General features: G+C 36.8%; 3 protein-coding genes and 1 long non-coding RNA gene across 10 annotated transcripts; all 4 read left to right on the top strand.

Moving 5' to 3' along the window:
• Positions 1-472: 472 nt before the first annotated feature.
• Positions 473-3,959, top strand: LOC133874285 (laccase-17-like). Its single transcript, XM_062312172.1, has 6 exons — positions 473-683; positions 772-923; positions 1,059-1,303; positions 1,388-1,516; positions 2,029-2,997; positions 3,683-3,959. The coding sequence occupies exons 1-6, from the start codon at positions 555-557 to the stop codon at positions 3,811-3,813; spliced, it is 1,755 nt and encodes a 584-aa protein (XP_062168156.1). The 5' UTR covers positions 473-554; the 3' UTR covers positions 3,814-3,959.
• Positions 3,960-5,165: 1,206 nt separating this feature from the next.
• On the top strand, positions 5,166-9,934 carry LOC133874289 (probable protein S-acyltransferase 16). 2 transcript variants are annotated; one of them, XR_009901233.1, is made up of 8 exons: positions 5,166-5,582; positions 7,076-7,168; positions 7,252-7,353; positions 7,581-7,658; positions 7,744-7,842; positions 7,935-8,030; positions 8,775-9,207; positions 9,689-9,934. XR_009901233.1 is itself a non-coding variant. In XM_062312176.1 (7 exons), the coding sequence occupies exons 1-7, from the start codon at positions 5,310-5,312 to the stop codon at positions 8,865-8,867; spliced, it is 834 nt and encodes a 277-aa protein (XP_062168160.1). In that variant the 5' UTR covers positions 5,166-5,309; the 3' UTR covers positions 8,868-9,637. The 2 variants fall into 2 exon arrangements, 1 of the variants encoding a protein (XP_062168160.1); XM_062312176.1 differs by lacking the exon at positions 9,689-9,934 and having other exon boundaries at positions 8,775-9,637.
• A 1,437-nt stretch (positions 9,935-11,371) lies between these two features.
• Positions 11,372-20,137, top strand: LOC133872828 (uncharacterized). 6 transcript variants are annotated; one of them, XR_009901085.1, is made up of 4 exons: positions 11,413-13,830; positions 14,361-14,718; positions 15,809-15,853; positions 16,070-16,248. It is a non-coding gene; the product is annotated as an uncharacterized LOC133872828 (long non-coding RNA). The 6 variants fall into 6 exon arrangements; XR_009901083.1 differs by lacking the exon at positions 16,070-16,248 and adding an exon at positions 19,766-20,137 and having other exon boundaries at positions 11,392-13,830; positions 14,361-15,853; XR_009901081.1 differs by lacking the exon at positions 16,070-16,248 and adding an exon at positions 19,710-20,137 and having other exon boundaries at positions 11,392-13,830; positions 14,361-15,853.
• A 2,968-nt stretch (positions 20,138-23,105) lies between these two features.
• LOC133874303 (protein FAR-RED ELONGATED HYPOCOTYL 1) lies at positions 23,106-25,919 on the top strand. The gene is made up of 3 exons (XM_062312193.1): positions 23,106-23,236; positions 24,835-25,484; positions 25,687-25,919. Exons 1-3 carry the CDS (start codon positions 23,199-23,201, stop codon positions 25,758-25,760), a joined length of 762 nt encoding a protein of 253 aa, XP_062168177.1. The 5' UTR covers positions 23,106-23,198; the 3' UTR covers positions 25,761-25,919.
• Positions 25,920-27,472: the final 1,553 nt, after the last annotated feature.

The raw sequence follows: 27,472 nt of genomic DNA, 5'->3' as shown, positions 1-27,472 counted from the left end.
TTTTTGGCTTGATTAGCAAGTGTTAACGGTAGGAGGTTGGATGGTGTACTTGGCAACCACGACCATCTAGCCCTAGCTTCTTACAACAAAATTTATCCCTTAATTTCTTGCTGAAAATGGAGTTTTATTTGTTTTTTGCTCTCACTTATTTTGACATATATGTCCTCGTGTCGCTAACAATATTGTTACTCTAATCTGACTGATTGTGACCCCTCGAACATTAGATCATATATATGTCTCAGGTTTACTGAATCGCTAAGGGCAATTCAGAGATTTTCAGTGATATCGTTAGGAATACAAAATCTGGCTTGAAAAGCACTCTAAAGTAAAGCTTGACCAGCAGCCAGTCTGATCAAACGTGCAATTTGTTGCTGAAGGCACAGGCTGTCTGGAGAGTAATCTTATTCACAGTCACCTAATTATCCAAAACCCTTCCATAATTTCTGCACTATTTAAACCCACTCTACTTCTTCTCTTTTCTGCATCCACGTGCACTGTCTCTAGCTTATCATCTTCGATCTCCATCGAAAGAGAATCCTAAAGAAAAGAGTGAGATGGGTTCTGGGCATCTTCCATCCTCTGCCTTTTTCAAAGCCATCTTTTTTGTTTTGAGTGCTTTCTGGGTTTTGCCTGAGCTGGTACTTGCAAAGCATGCGGGCATAACCAGGCACTACAAGTTTGATGTACGTATAATTAATTACATTTCATTTACAACATGTCTATATAAAATCTTAAGCATAACCATGCTCTGTTTTTGTCAATCTTTTACAGATCAAGTTACAAAACGTCACAAGACTCTGTCAAACAAAGAGCATTGTGACCGTTAACGGGCAGTTCCCTGGGCCTCGTATCATAGCAAGGGAAGGCGACCGGCTTCTGATTAAAGTGGTTAATCATGTCCAGAACAATATCACCCTCCATTGGTATATATATATATATATATATATATATATATATATATATATATATATATATATATAAGAGGCGGTGCCATTCTTTTGATTGTTGTTAATATTTATTGGTTGCATGTATTTGAAATCTGATGCTTTCCGGGGCAGGCATGGAGTCCGGCAACTCAGAAGCGGATGGGCAGATGGACCTGCCTACATCACACAGTGCCCGATTCAGACAGGCCAGGTCTATGTGTACAACTTCACCGTTACTGGGCAAAGAGGGACTCTGTTTTGGCATGCCCACATCTCATGGCTTAGAGCAACTGTCTATGGACCAATTGTCATACTTCCAAAACGACATGCGTCCTACCCATTCCCCCAACCCTTCAAAGAAGTTCCCATCATTTTTGGTACGTAATTCAAGATTAATTACGTACTAGAAAATCAAAAAAAAAAAAAAAAAAAACACTCATGAGCTTTTCCTCCAATTGCAGGAGAATGGTGGAAATCAGACACAGAGACAATTATCAACCAAGCCATGCAAACAGGATTGGCACCGAATATCTCTGATGCCTATACCATTAATGGGCTTCCAGGACCCTTGTACAGCTGCTCAGCCAAAGGTAATCCTTTCTTAATTACTAGTGCTATGTAATATATATATTGGAAAAACTTTATTTACCACCACGGTCTTTTGTCATTTTTGTTATTCTATTTTCAAATCTTAAAAAAAAAAAAATATTAATTTAGTGTATTCATCTTTTAATTTTTTTTTTCAATTTTAACCGTCCATTATAATTTTCTATTAAATTGGGGTGTCAACTCCTAAAATACCCCTCATTTTTTTAAGAAAAAATAAAGGAATATATATATATATTCAAAAAAAAAAAAGATATTTTGAGAATTTTAACAGAATTTAATGAAAAATCTTAACGGATGTGTGAAATTGAAGAAAAAAAATAAAAATTGAAAAATGAATATACTAACATGACTATTTTTAAAGTTTAAGGATATGATTGTAAATTGGTGAAAAATTAAAAATGATAAGTTTTCCCTACTGTGTAAAACAAAGGCGTTATGGTAGTCCATTTTATGTTATTTTTGGGAAAATGAACACAAATTAAATTTCATGCAGATACATTCAAGCTCAAGGTGAAGCCTGGTAAAACCTATCTCCTCCGTTTGATCAATGCGGCACTCAACAACGAGCTCTTTTTCAGCATTGCCAACCACACCCTCACCGTCGTTGAAGCCGATGCAGTCTACGTGAAGCCCTTCAAAACAAAAACTCTCCTTCTCACCCCAGGGCAGACCACCAATGTCCTTCTTCGGACCAAACCCAAATCGCCTAACGCCACTTTCTCCATCGTCGCTAGACCATACGTCTCCGGCCCAGCTGCCTTTGACAACACCACAGCCACCGGATTGCTCGAATACGAAAGGTCCTCTGTTTCCAAAGCTAAAAACCAGAACAAGAAGCTACCTCTTCTCAGACCGGTTCTTCTACGGTTCAACGACACGTCCTACGCTACCAATTACATCAAGAAAATCCGCAGCTTGGCCACCGCGAAATTCCCAGCAAATGTCCCACAAACCGTAAATAGACGCTTTTTCTTCACCGTAGGACTAGGACTACTCCCATGCCCGCAAAACCAAACATGCCAAGGCCCCAACAACACCTTGCTGACTGCTGCCCTCAACAATGTGTCTTTTGTGCAGCCAAACACAGCCCTACTCCAAGCCCACTTCTTCAACAAATCCAAGGGTGTGTACACCACGGATTTCCCTTCCAACCCACCGTCCAAATTTAACTACACGGGCACTCCACCTACCAACATTATGGTGAGCGCCGGGACTAAGGTGGTGGCGCTTCCATTTAATACTACCGTGGAGTTGGTACTGCAGGACACTAGCATCATTGCCGCCGAGAGCCACCCGCTTCACCTCCATGGCTTCAACTTCTTCGTGGTAGGTCAGGGTTTTGGAAACTTCGACCCCAAGAAAGACCCCGCCAAGTTCAACCTCGTTGACCCAGCTGAGAGGAACACTGTCAGCGTGCCGTCTGCTGGGTGGGTTGCAATTCGCTTTCTCGCAGACAATCCAGGTGGGTATATACGTACAGAACTAAACTAATATGAGTTATTTTACCATTGCCCTCGAAGTCATGATAACAATGATGAAAATTGAAATTGCAGTGCTTGTTAGTTACGGTGGGAGGAGATCCACCACCATTGTAATTATGTGTAATTAGATGATCGGAACCTCCACTAAATACTTCTTCTTCTTCTTTCTTCTTTTTATTTATTATTTTTTTTTTAAAAAAAAAACTTCATTGTCACCAATTTTACAATGTCACACATCTATTAGAATTTTATGTTAAATTCCATAAAATTTTTTAAAATACTCATTTTTTTTTAAAAAAAATATGCGTGCTGTATTTTTATAAATATTATTAAATTGTGACCAACACTTAAATTTTTGCAATTTTTTTCTCTTTTTATTTTTTATTTTTTTAAAAAAAAACAAATTGGAGTATTTTGCAAATTTTGACACCTCCTTAATTCAAAGTTAATGAAAAATCTTAACAAATGGGTGATATTGCAAATAAATAAAAAATGAATATACTAAATTAGAAGAAATTGAGCTTTAATAAGAGATGACATTTTAAAAACAGTGACAATTCAGTAAGATACATGAAATTAATTATTATTATTATTATTATTTTATTTTATTTGCAAATTTGTAATAAGCACGGTGCGATTTTTTGGTATGTGTGATGTTGTGAACAGGGGTTTGGTTTATGCATTGCCATCTGGAAGTACACACTAGTTGGGGCTTGAAGATGGCGTGGGTCGTCATGGACGGAAAGCGGCCTAAGCAAAAGCTGCAACCTCCACCGTCCGATCTTCCCAAATGTTGAAATTGTTTTACGTATTCTTTTTCCAGGAAAATGCCTAGCTAGTAAAAAAGGATCCCCTAGGCTCATTGACTCATTGTCTACGTACCATATATAATTGTTTCCATATATTCTTATGTACCCACTTGATAAAAGCAACTTTGTAGGAATTTTGAGCAGGGTTTTAGGCTTCAAATACTCTCTATTCACCTGTTGTTTTCAATTAAATCATTATTTTTTTATTTTTTCGTTTTGTTTCTTCTTCCCTTTCCCGTTAGATATAGTTTTAAATTAAAAAATATATATATTATAATTGTTAGGATGACAATTATAATATGGTGACCGTTACTTGCACAACACTCAAGTGCACAAGGAAAATTTTGACACGTAATGTCCATAGGATTTGATGATTCAAATTCTCGTTAAAAGGTTGGCGGGGGAGTATGAAAGTGTGAATGATGATTATCTATAATTATTTGTTTGAATTTGAGAGAATTCAGTCATGTAATTATAAGAGATCATTTATAAGACCCACCTGACCGGATAAAAGGTACCATTCGTTTACCTATGTCTACAATTAAATCCCTCTTATCAGACAATATTCCATTCTATGATTTAGGATAACCATTTGCTTTCGTACAACTTAAACCAAAATTATGTGCATCACTACTTCAAAGTGCATGTAAACTAAACTCAAAATAAGAAAAATTTACATGATTGATGTGGGAGAAAGGTTTTAATTCTAAAATTAAGGAGGGTTTAGCAAATACGGTACACTATCAATACACGAAGAATAAAGTTTTCTTCTAAACTGGATTAGAAAATTTTCTTCTAAACAATTCTTCTAACCTAATTTATTAAATTAATATATGTTCAAAATACATGTGATTTTTTAATACATTTTTAATTTTCACAAGCATTTGTAAGAAAATATGTAATTCTTATATGTATTTTTAAAAATACACGTGAGAATTACATACATTTTATATACATATCAATTTAATATATTAGATTAAAAGAACTTCTTCTAATCTAATTTAAAGAAAAACTCTTCGTACACAAATTGTCTGATGATGTTTTTTGAGACAATGATGTTTGATTATTTGATTAATATGATATTTTTGTGACATATCGATCAATTTCAGTTTGATCCTTAGAAATCTTATTGTATTTTTTATTTTTTAATATTTGTACCAATATTTCAATGATAAACATAATCTAATGGTTAACATAAAACTTTAAAATATCAATATGAGAATTGAGATTTTGATAAACCTCACTAACAGTGAGGTTTATCAAAATTCAAAATCCCAAATTACTCTCTGCATTTTTCAAAAAAGGGTATCTTTTATAAGGAAGAAGGGAGGGGCAAATAAGTAAAATGATAGACAACGGCACCGTCTAGATTCAGAGTCGTCACCAACCTTCAAACTCTCTCTCACATTTCCTCTGCAAGACAAGACATAACCGGAGACGCCGTCGTTTTGACGCCGGTGCCTCCGTAAACTGTTCCTTGAACAATGAAGCGAGGCGTCGACTTCTCTCTTCCGGTAACCGTCGTCGTTTTGACCATCTCTTACACATACTTCTCCACGGTATTCATTTTTATAGACCGGTGGTTCGGCCTCTTGTCCTCCCCAGGAATCTTCAACGCCGTGGTTTTCACGGCCATCGCTATCATTTGCGTCTTCACCTACGCCGTTGCCGTATTCACGGATCCGGGTCGGGTCCCCTCAGACTACGTGCCCGACATCGAAGACGTCGAAAACCCTATCCACGAGATCAAGCGTAAGGTACTGTCTTTTTTCAGTTTCTTGGTAATCTTTTAGGGTTTCTTTGTATAAAGTTTGCAACTTTTGATTTGATTTTATTTCTTTTAATTATTTTAAGCAATTGGGATTTCGTTTGTTAGTTACTGGCCGGCGGAATTGGGGAATTGGAATAGTTGAAACATGGGTGGGAAATGTGATATATATAGGAAGTTGTTAAATGCAAACATTCAAATCCATGACTAAAGGAAAATGATTTGGAATATGGACTAAAAGGTAAGTAAATCATATGAACTCTATGCACCGTAACCAGACTTGAGGATTGGATATATGATTTACTTGTTTTTGAAATTATTGATTTGATACAAACCTCACACTCATGACAAAGGCCATTTTATTGCCTCCCCATGATCTGAGTCAAGGAAATGCAAACGGGTATTTCTTTCCTTTATTGCTTTTATTGTCGTTTTCGGGGTCTTAGAGCGATCCGTTGTCTCGATTCGCTATTGTCGTTTCCTTTTCTGAACAGATTGCTCAAAAGCACCAATTAAGTTCATTGGTCATAGTGTTAATTTCAGCTACCAAGATTGGTTCACCTAGCTCTCAATGCTTGTCTGGAATTCGTCAAGTGAATCTGATTTTTGTCGTGTGGGAAGGGTTTCCATTGTATCTGTGTGAAGACAACATGACTATGGGAGTGTAGACCACCTGCAAATTGAGGCCCAATCATCACACCAACCGTATGCTCCAATTATAGTAATCACCAGAGAATGTATTTGTTAGATGCACAGAAGTCAATGAAGACTTAATATCAATCAGAAACTTTTTGATAAGTAAAATAATAAGCCGAATCGGAAACTAATTTCTCTTCTAAATATCCAGCGTGTTCAAGATATCAATCCAAATTGTTTGTTTAAAAGGTAATCTTTCCATAGATAGCATACTTTGATGTTTCATCCTCTGGTTGAGTTTGCTTAACCAGCTAATCCATTGGAGATTTCAGCTCCAGAGTTTCATTTTGTTGTCAATATAATGCCTTTGTCTATTATTGATGTGTGTCCCACTAGACTTGCATGGTGGTGCCACATATATCATTTTGCTAAATTGATCCCTTCTGAATGAAGTTTGCTGTGGGTACAGAAAAATATATTGGTATTTTGCCTAGCTAAGGTGTTATGCTTCGGTCTATTTCTTTTGTAGATTCAGATACTTTTCAGTTGTATGGAAAATGGTTAATTGAGCTTCCTCAGTATTTCTAGGTTCTCAGAGTTCCTTTAGTAAATTTATGAAAAGAGTTGATGTGGTTTTCATATGGATCAACACCGGATATATTTGTGATTCATCTAGTACTGAAGGATATTTTTTTTTAACAATTTACTTGAAGCAATCATCTGGGGTAGAGGAACAAAATAAATATCTGAGATTGCAATAATATTTAAAAGAAAGCAATTATCTAATATATCGAACAGCTTGAGCCTGAAATGCTGCGTGTGACTTTTTGTGGAATGTTTTTGCAGGGTGGGGATTTAAGATACTGCCAAAAGTGTTCTCACCATAAGCCTCCCCGTGCGCATCATTGCCGTGTTTGCAGAAGATGTGTTTTGCGAATGGTATGCATGATCTATGTTTTCATTCATGCTTTATCCCAAATCTCCTGGGTAATGTGTTAAAGTCTTGCCTCTTGATTGTAAAGGATCACCACTGCATTTGGATAAATAATTGTGTTGGGCATGCAAACTATAAGGTGTTCTTCGTTTTCGTCGTGTATGCTGTAATTGCATGCATCTATTCCCTGGTACGTTGAACTTATTTATGTCCAAGATTGACAGTTTCTATTATGCTTTCAAAACTGCTCTTCTTCATGTTGTAATGGCATGCATTGACTTCTTGGCTTTTTAACCAGTCTTTTTTCATTATTGGGGAGCTGCACTTGATTGATCTCTCTGTAATGACCGAATGGAGATAGTTCCAAGACAATAACATTCTTTGTTTCTTCCCCCTCCCCCCTTCTAAAACTTTCAGGTCTTGCTTGTGGGTAGTCTAACTATTGATTCCCCAAAGGATGAGCAGCAAAGTGGAGACTCTTTCAGAACTGCATATGTAATATGCTATTATTTACAAGATCTGTTTGGTTTAAGCACAACTCAGCATGTTACTCATTTTGTTCATCAATACTTATTTACAGGTCATTTCTGCACTGTTGCTTGTCCCCTTATGTGTTGCCCTAAGCGTTCTTTTAGGTTGGCATATCTACCTCATTTTGCATAACAAGACCACGATTGAGGTAATTAAAAAAGTCAACTAATTAGTTTAGTTCATAACACCTATGTTTGATGGTCAACCTGATCAGCACTGATTATTTTGTACTTCTGGCAGTACCACGAAGGAGTTAGAGCTATGTGGCTTGCCGAGAAAGGAGGGAATGTCTATGCACATCCATATGATGTTGGTGCCTATGAAAACCTGACTACAGTAAGAACAGTGCCTCCCTCCCTTTTCTTTGATTAGTAAGTTATGCACCAAGGTGGATCTTGAACCCATAATCACAACCTCCCTGTCATTCTTTAGGGGAAGGGGGGTTCCATTTTGTGCTAGTGCACTTTGGCATACCTCCCCTTCCTTCTCCTTTATGACAATTTAATATATGCCCTTGATGAACACTGGAAAGCTTCAATAGTTGGTCTTCAGCCCTGAGTTTATGGCTTATTCTCAGCCACACTGACGGTTCCCTCGTTTGCTCCTTTTAATCGACAGAAATGTATAACTGCTCTTGATAGATTTAAGAAGGCTCCACTCTTCAGATTTTAGCTTTAGCTTGAATCTTCTGCATAGCTCCAGTGCAGTTTATGTATATTTGCTCTATTTAGCCATTATGGTCATCTAGCAGGCTGGTAGATCAATTCAGACTGAAGCACCATTAGAGTTTGGTACAAATACAATTCCATTATGGTCATCTGTTCCTTCTTGATTACTATGTGCAATGTGGCTTGACCAGATTGACCGGTCCTGAGATGGTGCTTCTCTGTATCTTCTTCTTCTTCTTCTTTTTGTTTTTTTGGGTGGGGGGGGAATTCTTGCAAAGGTTCAGACTCTTTCTCTCTCTCTAACCCAAATTGGGAATGCAAAACTGTGCTACATGTGTCTATTTATGTATTCATGCACACTGTTCTTCTTCTCCAAACCTGTCACATGAACTGTTATGTTTCCCTGCTTCAGGTTCTGGGTCCAAATATCCTCAGCTGGGTATGCCCCACATCAAGACATATTGGTTCTGGTCTTCGCTTCAGGACTGCCTATGATAATATCTAACTGGTGCATTAACATCTAAATGAAGTTGATCGTTGGGGAATTTTGGGATTGCACTGGTCGTATCTGAAGTTCTTACAGTTAAACTGCAAAGGGGTGGATGAGTGCTGGTCTTGTGATGATGACTGGGGTGGGCTGCTTGTAGGAGTCCCAGCATGTAGAACTACACGCTTGGGGTAGTTCAGGAAGGAGAAAATGACCCTTTTCAATTTCTCCCCCAGACTAACCACAGCCTAGGAGATGCAGAAGCTGTTTGCTAGGTGATTTGCATGAAGGATTTTGAGTATTTCGGCCCCTGATAATAGCTAAAGCTAAACTGGTCTTTGCTTCACGAGACATACAGGTTTTTTCTATTTAATTTTTGAGATATGTTACATGCACATCACTTGTACATTTTTTGTACATAATTTTTTAAATCAACCATTGGATCTGTAGGACCCACATGTGAATTTTTGTGAGTCTTACGAATCTAATGATTGATTTAAAAAAGTGATGTACAAAAGATGTATAAGTGATGTGCAAGAATCATTTCTCTTAATTTTTTCTTGTTTTCTTCCCCTACTTCTGGGTGACCATTTGGATTATGTAGAGTTTAACAGAAATGAGGTTCTCCAACTGATAAAAGTTTGTATAAAGTGGGAATCAGAAGTCTCATGTAGAGATCTTGTGTGTCTGCGAAATAATTTAACCTAAAGTTGTAATCCTTATAACGGACCAAAATAAACAAATTTGTGTTGTACTTCATTTCAATGTCATTCTTTTTACCCAGTAAAGTTTGCTCATTCAGCTGGTCTTAATCTAATGGCGTGGTGAACTGATCGCAGTCCAGAATTACCAGCAATGGTGTGCTCTACGCCCATCTCCAGGCCACGAGTGCTGGGATCAGTTAATGGCATTTGATGATTTTGAAGCGAATGATTATAGAATTTGGTCACTCATCAGTTCTATTGTAGAATGAATAATCTATTTAGTAGATTGTCATACACAATTGAATGGTGTGGCATTGAAAATTAACTGTTGATTTTTATTTTTTGGTTAAGTACTGATCTAAAGTCTAGTTTTTATTATCACGTCATCGAGTCGTATAATCGTCTATTAAATAGTATTACTCTTATAGAATATAATTTTATTTTATTTTTCCAAATGCAAGAGACCACTCACCGAAATTGTTTATGCAGATAAAATGGAATGCTTTCCAATTTCCACCATAGCAAAATTATTTTGAATTTACTGAACAACTCAGTCATGGTTGAAACGTGAGAAATTCATTGAAAGAGAATCAAACTGACGGATGGGATACGGCCATAGCCTGTAGAGGAAAATCACTATAATTGAAAGTTCAGATAAAGATCGACCCGACACAATAAAGAGAATGAAGTGTAAAAAGCCTGTTTCACTTCTATTTTTGGGAAAAATATAAATTTACAAACCATTTAACTCCTTCATTTTCTAATCTGAATTTTAACTCCAAAACCGTTTAAAACTGACAAGTGTTATCCAACCACGCAAGAAATGACGACCACCCCGGCCAGCGAGGGGTGGCTCATGAGGCTACCCTCAACTAAGGGGTGGCAGCCGTGGCCAACCCAAACAAAGGAGTAGCTTGCATGGTCATAAGAAGAAGAAAAAAGTTAAAAAGGAAAACATAAATTTGGAGATAATGATATAAAATAGTAAATTAAGTATATATATTAATGTCATGCAAAACTAGGGATGTTCTTATAAAATATAATAGCAAACATAAATTTCAAATTTAAGGTGAAAGAAAATTCGGACAAAAATGAGATAATCGCGAATAAAGAAAAGAAAACCTTAATCACCTCAAAGACAACAAGTATTTCCTAAAAATGGTAAATGATAACTTACAATAAAGATTCGAAAGGAAAAACGTTGGATTTTATGGTCATGATTTTCTTTGAAAATATTGTTTTAATATGGTTCCTTTAAATCATTGAATCCTCACAGACTTATCAAAATTTTCTTAGATCAAGAGCCTAATACAATTTGATGCAAGCGGAATCTCTCTACCAACAACTCTTCAACAAGTCTTCTTTCAATTTTACTTATTTTTTTATTTTTTTATTTGGAGTAATTCGACCATCTTTAATGACTATAGAATGGTTTCGTCACCTTCAAATATGCTAAAAAATGGATGGCTGAACCACCCATAATAGTTCGTTTGACAACTATAATTTTAAAAATAAATATGATTTTGTATTTGCTTTTTTAAAAAATAAATTATATTTTATTTATTTATTTTTAAAAAACAAATCATATTTTATTCAACTTTTTTTTTTTTTTTTTTAATTTGATCTCATAAATTCAAACCTCAAAATTCACACACCAAATAAAAATTAAATTTTAATTTCAAAAATTCACCGTCCAAACAAATAAGAAATAAAAATATCCCAAAAACACGAGCATTGAGCAGCATCAAAATTTTGAAATTTAAAATTTGAACGGATGGCATTTTGAAGGCCGTTCTATCAACTTCTATGCAAGAAACGGTCTGGATTGTCCAAATTACAAACCCATTCAGACGATTCTGCGGGATCTGATCCCACCGAATATTCTTTGTCGACGCGCAAATCCGGCTGTCCATCCTTTACTTCAATCAATCACAACCGTCGGATAAACCTAATATTCCGCTATAAAAACAGTTTCTTCTTTTTCTCCTTTCCTCGTATTTCATTCAATCTCGCTGTTTCTCCTAGATCTGTTCCTCTCCTCGTTTGCTTCAATTTCTTGACCCAGATTCGATCAAATCGCTTCTTCAACTGCGTTCCGATTATGGCTTCTTGCCATTTTGTTCTATTTTTCGCTTTTGATCGCTGTCTTCCTATTCCACAGACTTCCGTTCGTTTGAGTTTGGGTGACCGAAACGCGTCCGAGGGTATGTTTGGTAGGTCTGCTTTGGTTCTTGGCTTCTTTTGAGTCTGAAGAGAGATGATTTTTGTTGTTTTATTCAAGCAGTCACAGATGAATTCGGATCCGTTCAGTTTCTATTTTCAATGGTTTAATTTCGTTTAGAGGTGTGGTAAAGATACCAAATGGAAACTCTTTCTTTGTAATTGTTTTTGTTTTCGTTCGTGGTTATGTTTATTAACTTTCTTTCGCCTGATCAGTTATTAGCCCTGATTTTTGGGTTATTGCTGGGTTGTCAAAAGGGGATGATTTGTACACAGGAGCAATCGAACCGCTCAAATTCGGCTTCAGCGTCCTATCCCAATCTCGAGGGCTATGTCTCAGACCATCGTTGACAAAGAGACCCTAACCCTGCATACGAGCTTGTGATCGGCCGGGGAATCGGATCGTTTAGCGCAGAAGACACTTTTGACCGTGGAAATATACTTTCATTGCCTGATTGTTATAGTATCTTCTGTTATTACATCAATCTGATCCATTGAGAGGCGTGGTGTGTGGCACAAGCAGGTATAGTATGTTGTAGGATATGATAAGATGGTTGTAGTCATGTATCGACCTTTGCCATGATGGGTGCGCTCGCATGGCAGGTCAAATACGCTCAATAAAATCTTCATTTTTGGGGGGGTTTTTGGGGGAGACAGCCCTGGAGTCTTCTTTTCCTTTTGGGCTGGCCTCCTCCCTTGTGTGTGTGCGTTCTCTCTCTCTCTCTCTCTCTCTCTCTCTCTCTAGCAAGCTATTCGGCAATATCTATGCAACAAAATGCGTCCTTGGGTTGTGTCTATAACAATTGTCCCAAAGAGAGGATACAGATGAAGCTTCACTAGCTCTATTTGGGTATACGTGATCGGATATCTGTTCCTGATTTCCACCGAAAAGGTACATCAATCTGCTATGTTAAGTTATTAACCCGAAAAGGTATTATCTGCTGTTTGAATTTGAACAAAAAGTGCATCAATCTCTGCTATTTTGATCTAGACGGAATATAGTCAGAGCTATTTCAACCCTGTTATTCCATAAGCATTGCCCTTTAATATGCTATCTATTCATTATGCTTTTACTGAGCATAAGGATTTTTAGCTTACTCTTCAAACGAAGTTACAAATATCAAAGGTAGCAAGCCTTTTCAACTACAATATGCCCTATTGAGGTAAAAATTCAGTTCTCTGCTATTTACAACCCAGAAGATGCAATCTGCTCTGTCCCTCGGTTTTAAACATCGTATTGATCTTATTGCCAGGAGTATGCATCTTAATGAACTGAATGAAACATGAACCGACCATGTCTAGGTGGAATAGATGAACCAATTAGTGACTCCATGTCGAGATGCAGTACATTATGAAATATGATGAGAAATATTAACGGGGGATAATCAGCATTTATGCTTATTAGTTGGCACCTGCACATACGGACACACTGGATAATCAGCAGTTATGCTTATTAGCTGCTTTCTGTTTAATGATAGTAGTCCATGAATTTGATCAAATTGAAATTTGTTTATATGCTTTCAATGAAAATCTATATCTTGCAATGGTTCAAGAATGAGGAATGCAAATTTCAGTTGAATGTTTCTTTCCTGTTGTCCACTGTTCATTTTCTTGTACAAATCCGCCTGCCATGATTTTATACTCATGATGAGTTTTGGGGGTGGTCTTTATCATCATACTCCTTAGTTTTAGGTTTGGGGTGTTCATTATTGTACTCCACTTTCATCAGCGGATATGTAAATCCAATTGTGGGGCTGGTGACCCATGTCCTGTTGTGGAAGTTTTATGTCTCGTACTGTAAGTTCTTCTTGATGATGATGGTCACCTTCTGTATAGCAATGTGCTCCCCGGTGGCTTGAATTGGGTTCTCTTCCTTTGTCGCACCAGAATCACTGCTGTTCGATTTCCAGATCAAGTTTCAGAAGCATAAAATATGGAGTTGCTCTGCCAGTCAGCCACACGAACTAGTTGTTTTGGCTTGCAGAGATTGATTGTTTTTTTCGTCTTAACTTGCCAATCCAGGTCGTTGAGGTGTTCTGTTGGGTATCACAGGAAAGGTAATATCAGGACAGGTGATGCATGTGATTCAAGTTTTTTAGCAACAGCTTTATAATTTCATCTAGTTCTTTAGTTTTCTCCTTGCCTGTGGATTTTTATCTTGTGGTTTGGTGTGCTGAACTTCCTTTGGCTGCCATGTTGAAGAACTTCCTATGATTTGAAGATGTTATGTATTTTGATCACTTATTGCTTACATTAGTAAACTTCAAATTTTGGGGATAATTGCGTTTTATGATCTATTATCCTTTCTTTTCTTTTCTTTTTTAATTTCACATCCTTTTTCTTTTTTGCTTGGTAGTAGTTGCATTGATTCTTACTAGCAAAATTGGAGCTTTGGGGAGTATGACATATGTTTTTTGTTTCTTGCTGCTTTTTCATTAAGTGTCTTAATGCATTAAATATCCTTCTTCTTTTGATATCTGCCATGTTTTTTGTCATCAGTTATGAGTATTTTGTCCTCTAAATAGTTTTGATCGTGTAAGTTGTTCCTCCTCTTGATGTTATGGCGCTTCTTTTTCTTTTGTTTTAGGGGGTCACAGAATAGACTGCTTCTGTCGTTCAATGCTGGCAGATCTCTGGTCCTTGTTGGCAGGAGAAATTCTATTGTTTTGTGTTAGATTTTTTGTTACAGAGTTGCTGAGATGTATTGTTTAGTGGTGTAATTCTTGTGAATGTTCTGCAACAGAGTGTCATTGCTGTGATTCTCTCTTGTCTGTAGGAGCAGAAGACCTTGATGAAGGATCATTTTTTCACTTATATGGATAGAGAATGGGAATTTCTTTTGCTGAACCTTGGACCAGCTTAAAAGTGTGAAACAAATGGTTTTGGCCCCAAGATTGTGATTTTTTTTTTTGGGGGTGTTTTGTGGTTTTTGATGACCGTACAAGGTAAGATGGAATTCATGAACCAAGATTTTTATCCCCATTTGTTGTTTCTATGTAATCTGGTTCTTACCACCATGTTTTGCCAGCGTTTCTAGCTTACTCGGTTATGTATATTTTTATTTGTCAGTGTGATTTTGTATTGTTATTTTAGCCCTTTCAAGTTGCTTGGATTACAACTAAGGACACGTTTGACACGCACGAATGGACTCAGCAGTTATTTAGTGTTGCACATCAATCACCGGGAATAGCTATTACCACAAAATGAAGAATTGCTATTCTTCCGAAAAATGAGAGGAATAGTTATTTCCTAGGAATGGAATAACATTTTGGTCTCTGGTTTACTTGTAAGTTTTACTGGGTACGCCTTATATACTGCTTTTGCAATTGGGGTGCACCCCCTGCTGTTAGGGTTGCCGACCACTCCCAAGGGGGTGGTTGGCCATCCATGAAGATGAAGGGTTTCTCTCTCTCTCTCTCTCTCTCTCTCTCTCTCTCTCTCTCTCTCTCTCTCTCTCTCTCTAATTTAGTTTTTAATATTTTAATTTTTGGGTGCCCTTTCTTTGGGTGAAATGATGGACCCAAGAACTAATGTATTTTAGGAAATTTTGTCTTTTTTGTGTTATCACTAAACTAAATTGTCATTCTATTACAGCAGCTTGTATTTCTAGTAGTACCCATTCTTATTCCTAGGAAATCACCATTCTAGCGTACCAAATTTTGCTCAAGTTTATTTCTTCTAGCTTCCCCATATTTGAGATTTTTATCATTGTTAATTTTGTATGGCTGCCTTAATAATGACCACCGAACTTTGTTTTGATAGTTGACGTTTTATCCTTCCTCAAAGATAATTAGACGTAAGTTGAGATTATGTTGTTGCTGTAGATGTCAGTAGTGTTGAATTAGGTTTTTTCACAAAAAGTTATATTTTATCCACTCCTTTAAGACATCGTCTCTTTGTGGCACAACACTTGAATGTTGTTTTTGGCTGAAGAGACTCTTCATGCTAGTGGATCTTTGGACACATGCTTGGAATTGAGTTTTTGCTGAAGTGGGCTTTATGTGAATGTGTTTTCTTGGCTATTCATCTTGCTAGGATGATGAAAGATTGAAGACCGGTAAAGGGAAAACGCAATTCATGGTATGGTCATCCCCATTTGTAGTTTCAATGCTATATTATTTGGTTCTTGGTTCCAAACTTTTTTAACTGTTATACGCGTGTAAATTCTGTTTGGCTTGGCTTTTCAGGAGATCCGCGAGGATCATATCATATGTTCTGTTTTAGACTTTTGATGTTTTACTTTTTACTGGCTTACATCTTGTAATTATTTTAGTCAAACTGTGTTTGTTATTGTAGTTAACATGGGGAACTATATTGTGGGGCTATGGATGGTGTCATGGGATACATTGTTTTTTGAGCTCTAGGCACTTCAGTTACCCAAACAGGACAGTCAAAACCGACAGAAATTACCTACAAATTAGTTTGTAGGAAATTAATTCTTACAAGTCAGTCTAATAAAGTGTCGTGTTCCTAAAGCATGTGAAAGGTACATGTCTTTTTTTTTTTTTTTTGTTAATTTTATTAGAAAAGCATAGGAGAAATTATACTTTTTAAAAAACATGTTAAGGGGCATGCCATTTTATTACAAACCAATTTGTTAATATTTTCGATCGTACAAAAACATGTGTGAGCCTTTCTAACGTTATTAACAATTGTTTTAACCAGTTTCAGAAAAAAGAAAAATATAATTAAATGCTGGTTAGAAATATTTTTGGTTTTCGGGGCGATGTTGTAGGGGAAATATTCCGAAATATTAAATGCTGGTTATAAAAGATAATTAAGCTTTCGAAGCTGATGTGGATCCATAAGCTCAAAATGGTGAGAGCACTCAAACTCTCTGAGGTTTGGGAGGTTGGTGGTTCGATTCCACCTGGATCCTTCTAATATATGGCGAAATTTTAATTTAGGGAAATTGATTACGTGAAAATGTAAGAGTGGGCTTGCGTTACGGTTTTTGTTTTTTTTTTTTGTTTTTTTTTTTTTCTTTCAATCGATTATATATATTAAAAATGGTATAATAATCCCTTTAAATGAATAAGAAATTTGGTGTATTAGCTGCTTTAGAGTTGTATAAGAATGTCTCGAGTTTGGACTTTCGGATGTTAAATTTTAGGAAAAACTCATATTTAGTCCTTGTGTTTTTAATTGATTTTTTTTTTTTTTTTTACATGTCAGTCATTATGTTTTTATTTGATTTTAACTTGGTCATTAGGTTTAATTTTGGCAATCAGGTTTTTAGGTTTTGTTTAGGTTTCAAATTGATCTCTACGTTACTTTACTGTCTTCCTGTCAAAATTAGCATTTTGTCGTCAGTCACGTGTGTCACATTTGACAGGTCAGGAGTTCGGTGTTAGTGCCATGTTAGTTTGGTGCTATATTATCTAGAAATAATAATTAAATAAAAAAAAAGTTGGTGAAAAACAACTTACATCTTCTTCGTTGAATTGTCTTTGTTGCGGTGTGAAAACAAAATATGATTTTAATTCTACTTTTTTTAAATATAAATCATATTTTATTCAATTTTTTCAAAAACAAATTATATTTTATTCAATTTTTTCTAAACAAATCATATTTTATTCAACTTTTTCTAAAATGTCAAACTTCAAAATTCGTAAACAGAATAAAAATTCAATTTTAATTTTAAAAATTCAACACCTAACATACCGTTGCCCATTTGAAAAATGACAGACAAACCCATATAGCCCACAAGACTAGCCCTCTTCTTAAGATTAGTGCCAAATGTATAACCTCGTTTGACATGGGCATATCGAACGTAAGACCCCGCTTGACTTGGGGCATAAAATGTACAATCTTTGTTCAACCTAGGCTTGTCAAGTGTATGGCACCAATCAACCTACGGCACAAGGTCGTACTTAGGGCATCAAACGTACAATTCTTATTTGGACGTAACAAACTTGATATTGGCCGTCAATCTCCGCCTACCACTCTGCTTGACATTGTCACGTGGAGATGCTCTTTCTTGGTAGAAACGAGATCCATCATTAATCTAACAAGATTTGAATTAGCCACAACGCAATTCTTTGTGTGGCGGTCTTCTCTCTCTCTACCGCATCTCAGTTACTTCAGTGTAACAGCATAAGCCACTGCACGATGTTGCTTGGTGCGGCGTCATAGATCTGTGACGACACACGAAGCCCGTGCGATTCACTGCCACAAAAGCCTTACAACTTTTGTTTTACCGTGATAGCCATAGATACCATCGCACCAAGTTGCGTCGTCTGTGATGACGACATACGTGGCAATGTGGCACTTTGAGTAAAGGGAAGCCCAGCCATGAAGGGTGCGACATAGAATACACACAAGGCCATGTTACGCGCGTGGTGTGGTGGTGCGCGCCAACATTGTGCAACGCCCCATGGTGGTGCACACAATGGAGCACAGTGGTGTGAGCGGAATACTGCCAAAAACAACAATATTAGGTCTAATACTAATGTTAGAAAATTAAAATGCACAGCAAAATAAGAAGATATCTCACTTGGATTGCGATCGAATTATTACAGTGTTGTTCCATGTGATTTTTCAGTGTTTGCTTCCTCTTAGTGGTGGAGTGCACTATAAAAGTATTAGAGTAATGCCCATAAAAAAAAACTACACTCTAAGCATTCACAGCAGCCACCCTATAAGAGCATTCCTAGTAGCCTCACCAAAATAGTTATTTTTGTGAGCTAATTTTATGAAAACACTAAAAAACCATTCTCAGCAGCTTCACCACTTTAACCAAAAAGTTTTGGTGAGTGAAAATACTCACCAATTTTGATGAGTAATAACCAGTCACCAACTCTCTCATCAATTTTGTTTCTCATTTCTTTCTCACATGATCAACACATTTTTTTCCTTTTTTTCTCTAATTTTCTTCTCTCATCTCCTATTTCTCTTACACGATGATATCCTTATTTCATAGACATGAAGGTTTTTTTGTCCCTGACATAAACGTTGTGGTTCTTTCATTTATCTTTTCTTTATTTCTTTCTTGAATTTGGTTGAGAAGCAAATGAAAACTTCTGCGAATTTCTTAACAATGATCTAATCTTAAAATGAAGGTGTATGGTAGCTTGTTGTATAAAAAGATTCAATAAAGAAAGAATAAAGAAATTTGAAAAAATATTATAGTGATATTGAATAGTTAAAATGGTGAAGCTGCTGAGAGAATTTTAAAAAAATTGCTCACCAAAATAGAGAAAAGTGGTTTTTAACTACTTTGGTGAATAAAATTTGATGAGGCTACTAAGAATGCTCTAAGGGGTTCTGTTCCCTAAATTTAGGAAAAATATCAAAAAAATTACAAAAACTCACATACAACAACTTCCCTATACATTAGGAATGCTACAGTGCTACCCAATGCATTGGGTAGCACTATAACATTCTCATAGATTATTATAATCCTAAATAACGCTCACACTCTCTCTCCTTTATCCTCTCACATCTCCCAAATCCCAATCCCTTTCTTCTTCCTTTCTCAGAACTCCCATCTCCCTCTTCCTTTTACCATTCTCACCTCCCTGCAAGGCTGCAACATTCCATCATCTGCAACCACCGAAGAAACACATGCCAATCAACAACGCAACAAGATCCTCTCCAGTTGAAAATCAACTAGAGAGGAGCCTGATGTGAAATTACAAAAATACATTTGGTTATAACTGATTGACTCTTCTCCAGTTCCTCTCAACTGGAGAGGATCCTAGTCCGTCAACAACACCTCTAAGAGCAGCAACAACAGATTCCCAATCATTTTTTTTAATTTAAGAAAAATTTAGGGAATCAACCCACTTTTTTTTTCCCCCCACTATAAAAATACCCCCCACAATAAACTTCCTTAATATTTCCCTATATCATTAAAATATTTTTTTTAATTTTTTCTTTTATTTTTTTGTTCATTTCTTTTATTCTCTCTCTCGTGACCCCTCTGTTTCTCCAGGTTTTTCAAGTGAACTGCAGCTCTCTCATTCTCCAATTCTTCCTCCGTCATTCCAGGTTTATTGAGGACGATGGCATTTCCCTCGATCTAGCTTGTGTCTAAGCACTCCCTCCAACAATTCTTGTCTGCTTTTTTCTTGGCTGTGCTAGAAAGGGTTGTATCGGCAGGCAATGAAGCGGAGGAAACATGAATCGGTGAAGTGGCGGGTGGCCGTGAGAGTGGACATGCGCATCTTGTTGACAAACAAGCAAGGGAAACATTCATTGCTGGGTATGGGTTTGGGGAACAAACAGGTGGATGCGTGATAGCAAAGATGTGGGCGGCGAGTGTTGTAGTGAAGGAAAGAGAGTCATGAGAGAGAATGTGTTTTTTTTATTAAAATATTTGATTGGGTAGCAACAATGCTATATTGGGTAATACTGTAGCTACCTAAGGATGGAGATGTAAAATAGGGCAACTGCTGTGGCTTGTTCTTTTTTAACTTTTTTTAAATTTTTCCTATTTTAGGGAAGGGAACCACTTATAGGGCATCTGCTACTAGTGCCCTACTTTCTTTCTACCAGTCGACCATCAATCCGAAATCACCAAATAAATTTGCAACTTTCATTGCTAGCCTCAACTTTCAATCTTTGGCCATTCGGCCAACTAATTTTCCTAGTCGCCGAATACTCATGAAATCAACCCAATAAATCTAGAGATTACCTCATCAAAGGAGACCTAGGGCTTAGAAGCCGTCGAAGGTGGCTTAGATCCAGGGCAATCTCCCTGATCTCAAAAAACGTGTTCAAGCTCTCTGATTAAGGGGCTCACTAAACTATCGAGAAATGGCTTTCGGCCTAGGATCTCTTTCACCAACACCCACAGCGTCGGACTGTCGGTCAACCCACCGGCGTCCTCTCCCTCTCTCTGTCGATTCTCTGCATCTCTCTTTCTCCCTCAGACTCTCCCGAGCTCTCTCTATCGATCGTCTCTCTCTCTGTCTCAGCATCTTCCTCTTTCTCAAGCTCTCTGATCTCTTTCTCTCTGTGATGTTTAGAAGGAAGAAACGGAAGGGATGCGGCCTTTCTTCATCTTGCGTGGGATGGAGACAACGAGAGAGAGAAGAAAATAAATGAATAAAAAAACAAAAGAAAAAATTAAAAATAATATTTTAATGTTATAGGGGAAGATAAAGGTAAGCTATTATGGAGTGTATTTGTTTAGGGAAACAAAAAGTAATTTTATTTTCTATATCTAAGAAAAATGATTAGGTAGCTGATGATCGAGAATGCTAAGAGCACTAGAAAACACATTGAGAGGGAGTCTGACAATCCCCTCACTTAATATTTTTCAATATTCTTTTGATTCTCTGCCATCCTAATATTTGTTAGGGTTGAATCACAAGTATTTATTTCATTGAAGGGAAAAATAACTCCAATTTTTTATTTTTATTTATTTATTTATTTATTTTAAGTACTACAGAGGGAAAGACAAAATTTAAGGAACCAAAAAAGAAGAAGAAATTTGATTTCTAAAACAGGGAGGAAAGGAACTAGAGCTAAAAGAGAAAGTGATAATGCAGCTAGATGAGAATTTAGTTGCGGCCCAATTTGCTACATTGTGGACATAGAAGTTTGTACCTCGATTGACATGACTAGCTGACCAGCTAGTAATAGGGGGAATGGTAGATAGAATATTGGAGACAGTAGACGAAATTCTCCAATCTTGTGTGATATTAGGATGATTAAGAGCTAAGGTCACAATCAGAGAATCACCTTCTAAAATAACTGAAGACAGATTCAAAGATAGAACCAAACGAGCTGCCAATAAAGCTGCAGTAGCCTCACCCATAATAGCTTAACATGGCGGACTAATAATAGTAGAGCACTGAATAATAGAACCTGTAGAATCATTACATACCACAGCTTGAGCCAAGAAAGAAGGGCGAATAGCTGTATCATAATTAATCTTGTAAAAAGGCAGAATTTGTCCAAACAGCTTGATGAGGAACAAGCTTATTGTTCCAAGATGAATGATGGTTCTTGGCAATCCTGTTAATACTAGCAGAGATATCTAAAGCATTTGGAATTAAATCCTCATGAATAGCTTTATTTCTGGCAAACCAAATTTGATCACAAGCAATAGAAGCAAAAAGTCTGAAACAGATGTGAATCTGAAATAGGAATCCCAATAGTTTCCGGATGCAGAATTATAGACAACCAATCAGACAAAGAATCAATACGAAGAGCAAGGCTATCCAAAGGCCAAAAAAATTCCTCCAAATCACCCGAGCAATTGGACATGTAAAAAATAAATGTAACAACAGTCTATGATTCAGTTTAAGTTTCCAAAGCGCTTTCCAGGTAGCAGGAGGGAGAGGGGAAAAGGTCGAATGACAATCTGAGGTGAGAAGGTGATGAGCAGATTTCGTAGTGAAAACACTCGATGAAGAAGGAGTCCAAAGAAGAGAATCTATGTTGTCACGAATTCTGATATTCAAAATTTCCAAGACAGTAGCTGGATTAAACAGAAAATGAAGCATATGCATATTCCAAGTACGAGTTAAAGGACAAATGAGATTCGCAACTGACAAAGGGTAATGATTAGGAAAAGAAGGGTCATGAGCAATAGGCTTAAAATTGGATAAGGTTGGGATCCATGGGGAAAACCAAACAAATAACTGACAGGAAAAATGAGGAATATAGCAAGCACCAAAAGTTAAGAGAAAAACAATAGCTTTAATATCATTCCAAATAAAAGAACCAAATGTCGGGGGACAGGTTAAAAGATTACCATACTTGACATATTTTCTGTTGAAAAGAGAAACCCAAAGACTGTCATGATCAGAGAGAAGCTTCCAACCCCGCTTCGTGACGAGAGATAAATTAATATTCTTCATAAGCCGAAAATCCAAACCATCCTGATCTTTTGGTAAGCATGAAGAGCTTCAAAATTTAAAAGATAAGTTACGAGATTTATCCCCAAAAAAACCCCAACAAAATTTTTTGAAGACCATATCCTATTTATGACAAAATTTATCAAATAACAATCGAGTCCAAACAAATTGAAGATCTAAAGTTGATCGTCTTGAATAAAGAAAACTAGAAAAGCATGTGAGAACTTCCAACAGTGAGGCCCGCAAAAGTAACTAATCTGGCGCCAAATCACGTGGAAGAGAGATGGTGCAATCCATGTCAGCATGAATTCACGCGCCCTCGAGACATAAGTGAAACGCGCTTCAATTGAACGGCCAACTGCACAACCAGCCAACTGAAATACCAGATGCCTCTATACAACAAATATCGTGAACCTAACGCGCTATAGAGCCGCATAGAGTTCCAATCCAACAGCAAAGTTAAAAAACGAAAGCGACAAAGAGAGGAAGATGAAATCATGATAGAGAGAGTGAAATTATATTATTATTCTCGGATATCCTCAAAGAGAAAGCTCTACATGGGTTTTACTGACTCCTCTGAAGCTCGTTAATTGGCTCTCCTTTTCTGGGTCGAGATGAACGAAACTAGCCAGAACCCATCTGAGATTCACAGGTCAGGTTTCCGGGTTCTCAATTTTTTTCCCCTTTTTTTGTTCATGGCCTTTTGAATTTTGATCATCGAAAGCTCTTGCCTTTTTTTTTTTTTTTTTAGTTGAAGTTAGTTCATATTTTTAGTTGATGAGGCTTTCTGATTCGGTTCCAGCTTGTTTATGTGTTTACTTTTGTTGAAAATCGGCCGAAAGTTGCGAAATTTGGAGTCTGTAATTATCTTGGTTGTGTTTAATGGACACCTTTTTACCAAATAGGAAGTAACTAGTTGGATTAAGGAAGTAATTATGGGTAGAGATTATTGGATCTCTTTGTTGGATCCGCTACTTGTCTATTACTCCTTAAACTTAGTTCCAGGATAGAGAGTTTATGGGGTTTAATATTTTCCTTCTGTAGGGTGTTCCAGCAAGGATGAAGGACCCAACTAGTTGTTGTTCTTTTTATGATGACTCGCCTGCTAGATATATACATAGGGCATGCTTTGTTCTTTTCTTAAGAAAATTGTATCCACGAAAACACATTTTAAGGAAATGGCAAGGCTTTTGTGGGAAAGTGCTGATTTTTAGCATTTCATTTCTCTTGAGGAGAAAACAGAATCTAGTGAAGCCCTGAAAACGGAATTAGCATTTTTTGGGGGAAATTTCCAGGTAACATATTTTACTGGTTTGCCAATTGCCATGTCTCTTCTAACTGCCTCAACCCCTGCATATCTGGTCCTAAATGGTAACACCAAAATTTGATGTTTTGGAGCAAGATTCAATCTTATGTTTAGGCCAAAACAGAAAAAACCGCGAGCTCGTGCTTGGGAATCATTGCCCCTGGGAAAACTATTATTAGAAGGTGCAGTTTTGATTGCTTATGTGCCCTATGGTTGCCAGGCCGTTTATGTACATTGTGATTTAAATTCTCTCATATTTAGTAGCTTCTGGGTTGATTAATATTGGTTTGCTTTTTTGGCGAGTATAAGCATAACCTATCATAGAAGAATTTACTTGAGAAACCATGTTACTATGGACAAGATATGTTAGGTTAAAAGTTTCGGAAGAAGGAATTGGTTTAGGTTGTATTACTAAGCGGGGCTATACTGACTACTAATAGACATAGACAAAGAAAATTCGGGGAGGGAGGAGGCGGCAGGGAGATTTTTTGCCATATGAAGTGAGGATAATGTTTTTTATTCTGTTTTTCGGTTTAAATACTGTTAAAATTTGTGTTCTTGTCTCGGATTTTCTGCCAATGAGCTTCTTGGTGCTTAAAACTAAAGGCTCTTGACATTAAGGAGTATCACAATTAATTCCAGTCCAGTGTTTTGTGGTTCATATGTGGACCGTGGTGATTGTTTCGACTGGATTTTTCAAGCATCTTTTTTTGTGTAGTTCCCAAACCAAAGATGGGGATAAATACAATTAAGAAAATTTGAGCTTCATATTTCTCTCTGCATTTTGAGCTAGGAAGATGAAAGGTGGTTATGTTATGTGCATTACCTTAAAATTTTTGACATAAATATTGCAATATTTATATTTTATCAGTCATTTTTTATTTCCTTATATACATTTCCGTAGTAGTTTTGAGCTTCTTAAATATTTCCATATTACTCTTCAGTTTCCATGTCAATAAAGGGCTCGGCAACAACATTGCCGACTTGAACAAGAAAAGAAAATTGCAGGCAGGGCAATTGGATTTGCCTATACGAAAGCACAAATGCTGGAATCGCAGCTTTGCTTCTGAACATGTCTCTGTGTTTGAAAGAAATCCTGAACTGGAGAGCATATTTCCACCCATAATAACTGGAAAAACAGAGGGAGCAACGGTGGAGCATGAGTCAGAAACTGAATCAATGAAAGATAGCAATAGTTTTGGTGGAGATTCTGACTCTGTGATGTCTTCGTATGAAGCTAATCTCCCACTACAGTACCCAAAAACATCTCTATTCGATAAGCCTTCCACTTCATCTGTTAATAGTGACAGCAGTAGCTCTAAGCATGCCCACTCCTCTTTTGGATCCCGCAAAGACAAACTGGCATCGCTGATTGGTGAGCATCCTCCTCCCCATCTTGATGGACTACAAGCATTTAAGAATCTTGAGGAGCAGCTCCTAGAATTCTGTAACGAAGTGGATTACACTTGCTCAGAATACGGAAACGACCGCATTGAACAGTGTACAGATAAGGAACTTGAAGATATTCCCTGCTCCAATGGGGTTAACCCAAATATGTTTGTTCTTTCATCCGGAAGATGGAGTGTAAACCAAGGTAATCTAGAATTGGATGGGAGATGTATATGTGAGAATAGGAGCATAATATATATATATCTGTGATGTTCATGTGCATAGGGGCTTAGAACATTCAATCTTCCTGTAAATCATTCTTTCTATTATTTATATGTAATTTGTTAGATTTTTATGTTATCATTTACTGGGTGGAGATCGAAATAATTTCATCATTTTGTATGCAGATGCTCAATCAGACAATAGGAAACCAACAATTGATCAAGAATTCGAGCAGTACTTTTCCGAGCTTATGCTGTAGTAAATTAGTAATAGTGACTTTAAAATGAGTAGCTAAATGTATATATTGATTTCTGTTGTATGTGATTGATGTGAGCATGTAACAAAAATAGCTTGTTATTTCTGATCATTCCGATCCAATGAAAAAGAAAATGTGAGACAGCTCTATTTAGCTTTTCCCTTTCAATTCCCACTCTAGGTGTATCCTAGATCTTAATCTTATTTGCATATGTTAATTTGAGTAATCATTTTTTTTTCGAATCTTAAACTTGCATATATTAATGTGAGTAGTTGTATTCGTGTTTTTTTTTTTTTTTTGGGTTCGAATTCAAGGGAGAAGAAGGATTTTTCTCTTGGGGGATCAGACAATAAAATATACCTTTGTAAACTAGGATTAATAAATAGAGAAACAGTAGGACTTACAATCTTAATGGATCAGGATTCACATTCCTAGCTAGTCAAGACTTACAATCGAACGTATGAAGAAAGGGCTAGAACTAATAATATAACTAGGAATCTAATAAATTGAAGATAATTTTTATTAGGAAAAAATACACTTTGCCCCCCTGATTTATCCACGATCTGACAATATACTCTCCAATGTACCAAAATTTAGATATGACCCCCTGAACTTGACAACGCGTGGCAAAAAATACAATCAGTCCATTCGCTCGTCTATTTGGACGGAAAATCGGTCACTGCGTTGCACGTGACCGTTTAAGACATATCTCCTACCCAAAATACCCCCACCTCATCCAGCCTTTATCCCGTGCGCTCGTGTCTTTTTCCCTTTGTCTCATGTGTGCATTTGGTCCCCACTTAGCACTGTCGAACGTTCTACACGAAGGCTAACCCACCGAGACTTTGTCGCCAAACTCCACACTGACAACGGGAGATCTTTCGGAACCTATCAACTCCAAAAGGCGTTCAATAAAGGTTAGTGCCTTTTTTTAAATGGTTAAAGTATTTTTTTTTTGTAGGCGATTTGGGGGGTTTTGTTAATCTAGGCTTTCGGATTTGAGGGTTTTTGTTAGTTAATGGTTGTCGGATTTGGGGGTTTTTGTTAATGTTGTTTGTTAAGTCTCATGTTTTTATACATAAATTGACTGCGATTTGGGTATAAAAAAATGTTAGGGTTTGTCGGGATTTGGGGGTTTTGGTCCATGGGTTTATATTCATTTATGGTGGTCCCGATATGTCATTTTTTCAATATTTTGGTATGCTTGGACTGAGACAGTGATCAGAATAAAGTGATCCCGATCTGTAATTTTTTGGCTAAGTTTGCTTTGCACTATGGTTTGTTGGGATTTTGGGGTTTATATGCAGTGATGTATGGATGCTACTTTATATGCTACTTTATAGCATCTACTTTATAGTAGTTTGCATTTAAAATAGCGCATTTTCAAAAGTATACCCCCTTACAATTTAAAAACATAGATTTTTTCATGTTCTAAAAAACGAGACGATTTTCGTCATTTTGTCTAAAAATGTACTTTTAGCCTACAAAATCACAAGGCCAAATGGACTCTAATTATCCCAATATTGCCAATAACATTAATTAATAAGTAGATGCTACACCTTTGGGTTCCACAAGTTTAGAATTCCAAGACTAATCTAATTCTATGAAATCCAACAAGGACTTGAATTGTTTGGTTAATCGTTTTGCACTTGTCTAACTTTCCTAAACTTGGAATCTTAGAAATTGGGGTTTTCCTGAGGAAGAAAGATATTTTA

The sequence above is a fragment of the Alnus glutinosa genome, chromosome 7, assembly GCF_958979055.1.
Source record: "Alnus glutinosa chromosome 7, dhAlnGlut1.1, whole genome shotgun sequence".
Lineage (NCBI taxonomy): Eukaryota > Viridiplantae > Streptophyta > Magnoliopsida > Fagales > Betulaceae > Alnus > Alnus glutinosa.
Note: the sequence above shows the minus strand (reverse complement) of the source record. Positions and strands in the feature narration are given on the sequence as shown.

Bases quoted from the DNA above. Each gene is read 5' to 3' on its own strand.
- LOC133874303 (XM_062312193.1), top strand. From the start codon at position 23,199: ATGAACGAAACTAGCCAGAACCCATCTGAGATTCACAG. The intron at 23,237-24,834 runs GTCAGGTTTCCG...ATTACTCTTCAG, and splicing joins AACCCATCTGAGATTCACAG to TTTCCATGTCAATAAAGGGC. The intron at 25,485-25,686 runs GTAATCTAGAAT...TTTTGTATGCAG, and splicing joins AAGATGGAGTGTAAACCAAG to ATGCTCAATCAGACAATAGG.
- LOC133874289 (XM_062312176.1), top strand. From the start codon at position 5,310: ATGAAGCGAGGCGTCGACTTCTCTCTTCCGGTAACCGTCGTCGTTTTG. The intron at 5,583-7,075 runs GTACTGTCTTTT...ATGTTTTTGCAG, and splicing joins TCCACGAGATCAAGCGTAAG to GGTGGGGATTTAAGATACTG. The intron at 7,354-7,580 runs GTACGTTGAACT...TAAAACTTTCAG, and splicing joins TTGCATGCATCTATTCCCTG to GTCTTGCTTGTGGGTAGTCT.
- LOC133874285 (XM_062312172.1), top strand. From the start codon at position 555: ATGGGTTCTGGGCATCTTCCATCCTCTGCCTTTTTCAAAGCCATCTTT. The intron at 924-1,058 runs GTATATATATAT...TTTCCGGGGCAG, and splicing joins AACAATATCACCCTCCATTG to GCATGGAGTCCGGCAACTCA. The intron at 1,517-2,028 runs GTAATCCTTTCT...AATTTCATGCAG, and splicing joins GTACAGCTGCTCAGCCAAAG to ATACATTCAAGCTCAAGGTG.